Source organism: Malurus melanocephalus, unplaced genomic scaffold, assembly GCF_030028575.1.
Source record: "Malurus melanocephalus ecotype Western Australia unplaced genomic scaffold, MMel_1.1 scaffold_157, whole genome shotgun sequence".
Taxonomy (NCBI): domain Eukaryota; kingdom Metazoa; phylum Chordata; class Aves; order Passeriformes; family Maluridae; genus Malurus; species Malurus melanocephalus.
Genome location: NW_026623389.1, coordinates 1,070,775 through 1,076,774, shown reverse-complemented (window position 1 = coordinate 1,076,774; position 6,000 = coordinate 1,070,775). Strand labels below are relative to the sequence as shown.

General features: G+C 36.0%; 1 protein-coding gene across 10 annotated transcripts in view; it reads right to left on the bottom strand.

Annotated features, from left to right (window-relative positions):
- Positions 1–686: 686 nt before the first annotated feature.
- The window catches only part of APBB2 (amyloid beta precursor protein binding family B member 2), a 161,977-nt gene continuing 156,663 nt past the window's right edge, over positions 687–6,000 (bottom strand). For 8 of the 10 annotated variants that reach the window (XM_057371769.1, XM_057371764.1, XM_057371772.1 and 5 more), the window contains 5 exons: positions 5,061–5,148; positions 3,926–4,009; positions 3,336–3,451; positions 2,376–2,555; positions 687–1,763 (listed from right to left, as the gene is read on the bottom strand). In XM_057371769.1, coding sequence (XP_057227752.1) covers positions 1,596–1,763; positions 2,376–2,555; positions 3,336–3,451; positions 3,926–4,009; positions 5,061–5,148 — 636 coding nt within the window. In that variant the 3' untranslated portion in view covers positions 687–1,595. The remainder of the gene's footprint in view (positions 1,764–2,375; positions 2,556–3,335; positions 3,452–3,925; positions 4,010–5,060; positions 5,149–6,000) is intronic. The other 2 variants (XM_057371774.1, XM_057371767.1) reach the window with 1 other exon arrangement.

The following is a 6,000-nucleotide window of genomic DNA, read 5'->3' as shown; positions in this document are numbered from 1 at the left end:
GTTGTGTTCGCAAGTTAGTCTTACAGCCAGGTGTTCTCATTAATTTTTTCAACCAAGGAAATAAAAAAGAAAATAGTTTGTTTATAACCGTCTCTTGCATAGTAAAATAAAAAAAGAGTTACCGTAACAGCAGCTTTGCCAGTGCTCCTTTATCATTTGAGTGTGACAAGATTTGCAGACTTGGGAGACAATTATAGTTTGGAACCTAGCTATAAATAGAGGCAAAACATTTTTAACACTAGTTAAACATATTTAATGTTTCATTTCCAAAATTTGTACCAATCTGCAGGTTTAGACACAAGATGGAAAAGGGAGAGACTGAAGATGCATGACTGCATTTCAAAATTAGCCTGAGGTATAATTTTGAGGGCAAGGCTGGATTGATTTSCAAGGGTCTACAGCTGTGTAAAGCAAAACAATTTGATGAAATCGTTGGAGCAAAAGCATTGAAATCCARTTGTACTACCTGAAACACTATCTTGTTAAAAAACAAACTCTCTTCTTATTTTGTTAGAAGAGTAYTAAAAGTAAAATAAATTTCACAAAATTTTGTAAATAGCAAGAAATGTAATTGTTCTTCTTCTGGCATGCTCAGTATTCAGCAACAAACTCCAAGGGGAAGGGGGAATTACGCAACCAGACACTGAACTGAAGTGAACACTGAAGTGAACACTGAAGTGTTCATCAAACACTTGTGTAGAAAAGGTATGGAATAGTTTAGTCTCTAGAACCGTTGTAAGACAATAAAATCACTAACTACTTCTTTCTTATTCCTGATTGGTTTGAGCCCTCCATGAAAAACAGTATTTTTTATGAATTAATGATAGATTTAGGAGAATAAATTTAACAGCCAGCAGTTGAATTTATACGTTTAAAGCTGAAAATCTTCAGTGGATCACCCTGCAACTCAGTTACTGAAAACACTTCTGGAGTTTTCATCATTGGTTTGGTTTAAACAATACTTCTGTAAGACCATAATGTGTAACCAGAAGATGACATAATGACACTATGATTCAAAAGCATGTCAGGGAGATGTTAAAGTAGTTGCTAGACCAATGCTGACAATCAATTTAAAACTAACAGGTGTAGTTCTGTAAAAAATAAAACTTGGTATTTAATCTACAGTAATTCAATGGTAGCTAATACTTGGTACCTATTCCAGTGTTGAAAACAGAGCAAAGTGCTATAGGATTTAAGATTGGTTTGTGACAAATCCAGCTGAAGAAGGTGAAACTTAACTCAGGCATCATTCACTCCAAGGACTTTAGCATGAGTTCACTGGGAGGGACGTGGCCATATTCTCTTTTTTGTGTGAGTTTAGGTAATGTTCCTGTATTTACAATYGAACAGACCTTCCATTGCCCATGATGTAACTCATTGACAGCCAAAAAATTATTCATGCTTCTTTTCATATCACACGATGGTGGCAAGAACGAGAGAACATGCTTGTCTAACATTGTTTCAATAGGGGTAAATTCTCTGAAGAYCAAGCATCAGCAATTGAAATGGAAGGTCAGACATTGTCTGTTCRTTTTCCTCAGTATAGCTACTGTTATCTGCAGTCAAATGTCAGGAGAATCCACTCTCTTCTGCAGCTATGGCATCTCGGTGACYGGACGTTTCTGTTTCAAAGTGTCAATGAGAGACAAGACTCCTCTTTTTACGTTGGTTGTAACTCTTCTGGTCACCGAGTCTGCGGGAGGTGGGGGCGGCCGAACTTTCTGTGAAGGAGGTCTGGCTACTAAGCACTTCTGATACCGTAACTGCAACAAAGCAAAGGCATTCTGCAATCATCACTGTATCAAATAACTTCCCAGACCATTTTAAATACACTCTTAGTATTTTCTCATTATATATAGGCAAACCTCTGTTTTGGCTGTGACAAAAAGCTCAGCTGAAGTTAATGGGATATTGGTCTATCAATGTTTGGGCAGAAAGTGTTCATTAGCACACAACAGATACTAAATCATATAAATACCCATTTGAAAACTGAAAAATAAGTTTTCTGGGTTCAACTACACTTGAACAAGRATTATTTTCACTGTATTACCACTGGATTTTATAACACAATTCCAAGCAAAATGTTTTTCCAGCACTAGATAACCTGCATAGTGAAAGAAAAGATTTCTAATTGACGCAGATGTTGCAGGGGTTAGGAGAAAAATTTATTAAAGGGGCATTGTTCACTAAGCTGACACTTAAAACTTTAAAATGTTTGGATTTTAATTTATTAAGTTATCGATTGTAGATTCCTACTTTTATCTTTCTTTTCTCTGTCTTGAAATTAATATAACTGCAAATTTGAAAAGATGATAATTTATGGAGGTAGCGAAAATCTTAAGTGCTATTAGATGCCTTTGAAGAATGTCACTTACCATACAAGCAGCCTGAACAGCTTCTGATACATTGCCTGCATTTGGTTCACACCAAAAAACATGGCACTCAAAATGCTGGTTCCCTGTGTCCATAATGAAAGCGAACGTGTGGATGTCTTTGCCAACTCCCATGAAGGACAGGAACCGCACACGACATTCCACCATGACTTCCTCTTCATTCTGGTTATGAATCAAAGGATTGATTACTAATATTGGATATTCTGAGGAGCTTTCAATTTTAATTAAATGGGAGGACATACTGATATAGTATTTTAATATTCTTGTGTCTTAATTCTTGTGTCTCTGCATGAACCAAGAGTGCTCAGGCCTGGGCTGGATCTCCCCTTCCAGGCTGTCACCAGAAAACCAAGCCTTTGAGCATTACCATGGAGCATGCTGTACATTTTAAAAGTTGCTTGTTTTGTGAAGCAACAAAAYAACATGGCTATAATGACTCCAAAACATGCTTCCCTATCACTGCTRTGTTACAGAGATGTTGGTTTAGTACCTCATCAAAAGACTTACATAAAAGACTGCATTAGTAGGCTTCACTATATTAAACTCTATGGAAAATGCTTTWCATTTTCCTCTGTAACACAGATTTKAATATTACTCTCACCTTCCATACCAAGAATAAGGCAAATGCAGTTTGGAATTTARGATTGCTACTTAGGGCTTAACCTACAACATATTAGGCCCAAAAATCCTAGAAGGAAAAACACTGAATTTAAGTGTCTAATGATACTTATAATAATTTGTTTTCTGAGAACATGCTTGGAAGGATAAAGAAAACTGAAGCTGATATGAGCAGTGTAAGAGCCTGCAGATTCTGGAAAGAAATAAAATACAAAATGAACAAATTAATTTTGGTTTAAATTAACCCTACTAGCATTTCTGTGTTCCTAGTTTTTAACATTCATATTATGTTAAATGTGTTTTAATCARCACAGTCTGCCTTACTCTTTCATTGATGACTGTGACAGTAGCATCAGCAACATTCATGGTAACTGGCATCCAGTCATCTTTGCTAGAGGAAGCCATTAAACTTTCAATGGCACTATTCAGAGTGTCCATTCCTAAAAGAGAAGAAAATGTAATAGTGAAAAATAGTATATGTAAAAAATAACAGATTTTTTATCTTCACACAGCAGTTTCAAAACCAGGTTGTTTTGGATTCCTTACTAAAACCGATTTGATTAAGGAAAGCAGTATTCTCCACCTGGAAAACCAAAACAAATGCCTCTGGCTTATAAAAAACAGGATAAGATCTTGTTTAGCTTCTGTACCGTTTCAGTTCTCTAGGGCTCTTTCATTAGTAGCAGAGCTTATATTCAGAGAAATCTGTAGCAAGAAACTTTGCCTTCTTGGCAGCTCCCAAAATACCCTGTTTGCAAAACACATGTTCATATGATGCCCTGAACATTAAATGTCTTCATGCCTGATTTATATGACTGAAACAGAAGAGTTGCTACCCTTCAAAAGTCATGCACTGATAGCTCAAGAGCCGTTAGTGTAAGGAAGGTACTTTGGAACATATAAATGTTACATACCCACAGGTTTAGCTACAGGGAGCATGCCCAGGTACTGGACGTGGAACTTCTGCACCAATTCTGTCTTTGGTGTTGGGAAATCTACTACATGGGAACAAAAGTAAATTTCTGTTAATCAGCATTCACAGCAGGAAAAAAYATTTTTATTTCATCAATAACATAAAACTGTTTACCCATTATTTGTATTCTGAAGGTATTGCATTAATTAAAACTAATTTTTACTCCTAAAAAGAACMAACTTCAATAATTTCTAAAGGAATTGTTGGTCTATGCCAAGAATAAGATCACATTATGTTGCTGGCATATTAAAACTCAGAAAATATAGATGAATGGCTCTCTGAGATACATAGACTTAAATTTCACTACARTAACTATGTAAAATCTGGAATCTGTTTTTAATACCATCCTCACTAATGTGTTAAACAGTCTTAAGGCAATCAATACTATTGCCTGAACAGTACACATTACACAGACCATTGCACAAGTTGATGGATTAGGAGCAAGACATTCAGTACAAGCTGGTGAATCTAGAAGCATATAATTTGCTGTAAAGCTAACAAAAAGTATATTTGTTCTCCTGGAATACTTTCAAAACAGCAGCTCCTAAAATATGACTAATAACAGCATTCAAAGGCAACTTCCTTCTACCATTCAGCAGTGTACAAAAGRCTCTTCAGCTGGATGGCAACCCACTTGCACCCTTGCCTCAGAAGTTGCTACAATAGATGTTGAAACATAGGAAGGGTACTCCTATGGCTCTTCTGAATCCAAGTGACTAAATGGAATATATTCTGGTTTTAAGGAAGATTTGGCCAACTCATGCAGTTTCAAGTCAGGAGGTATTTTGATTTGAAAAAGACAAYATTCTGAGTAGCCACAAATAAGTAAGACTGGGTTTGCAACACTTGCATTCCAAAACAGAAGAGGAAAAGCACGAGTTGATGCAACTGAACAGGAGTCAAAATAACCAAGAAAAATACTTGAAGTAATACAGGAACAGATTACAATCAGTCAGATACAAGGCAGGATTACACTTGTGATTTCTCCACCCAATATGCTCCATTTTGGTCAAAAGCTGCAAAAAACTTATCTGAAATAGGACCATCCTGAGGATACTAGCTGTAACACACAGTACCTTGCAGAGGAACTTCAAGGGTGACATTTGTCCTGTCTTGCAATGAGCTGCAAGCCATAGCTTTAGCATTCTTCCGTTCAGCCATAATCTGAAGAAGATGGTGATAATACAGCATTTAAAAAAAAATAGAGTACAGCAGCAGCTACAAATTTACTCCTCTTACAACCTGAGTTTCTGAATCTGAAATAAGTTRGAAGCTACATGACTAAGCAGATTATTCTTTTTAAATAACAACTTTAGTTTTACTCCATKTATTCACCATTCCTTAACTACATAAAAAATTTAAATGGTGTTCAAGCCTAAATGAAAGAGAGATTGAGGAAGAAAAACACCTGGTCATTTTTATCAACAGCAAAATCATAGTGAAGAATAATAAAGCAAGAAACATAAATATTTAACACACAGAGAAGAGTGTTCATTATTTCCATTGCTCTCTGAGCTATCTTCTGCTGTGTATAATTTYCCCCTCCATTTTAATGTTTACTCTGGAATTAAAAATCCCATCCAAAATACAATTTGTTCTTCCTCCAAAATGTGTAGTACTAGCAAAAGAGGAAAAAACACACTTTAAATAACTGTTTAGGATAGCTATTCCCTACAAATACATGACTGAGAAAGGACCCAGAGAAGCTAATAGAGGTTTTCTAGAGCTCATATATGAATCCTAGCTATCTGCATCTTTATTTTATGACCACTGTAATTCAGCTGTAAAGATAACTGGTGATACAGCAGATTACACTTGGTCTGAAAATGCTTCTAGCAAATTTCTCTCCTCTCCCCCCTCTTTTTTTTTTTCTAGGTTTTATATTCTGAAAGTATTTTCTGTTGCAGGGACACATGGGGATATTCCTGACCCCTCTGATGAAAAATTATACACACTAGTTTAGGAAGAAACCCTGACTCAGAAAASAGATACAGCATGTCAGCAAAAGCCAAGTGC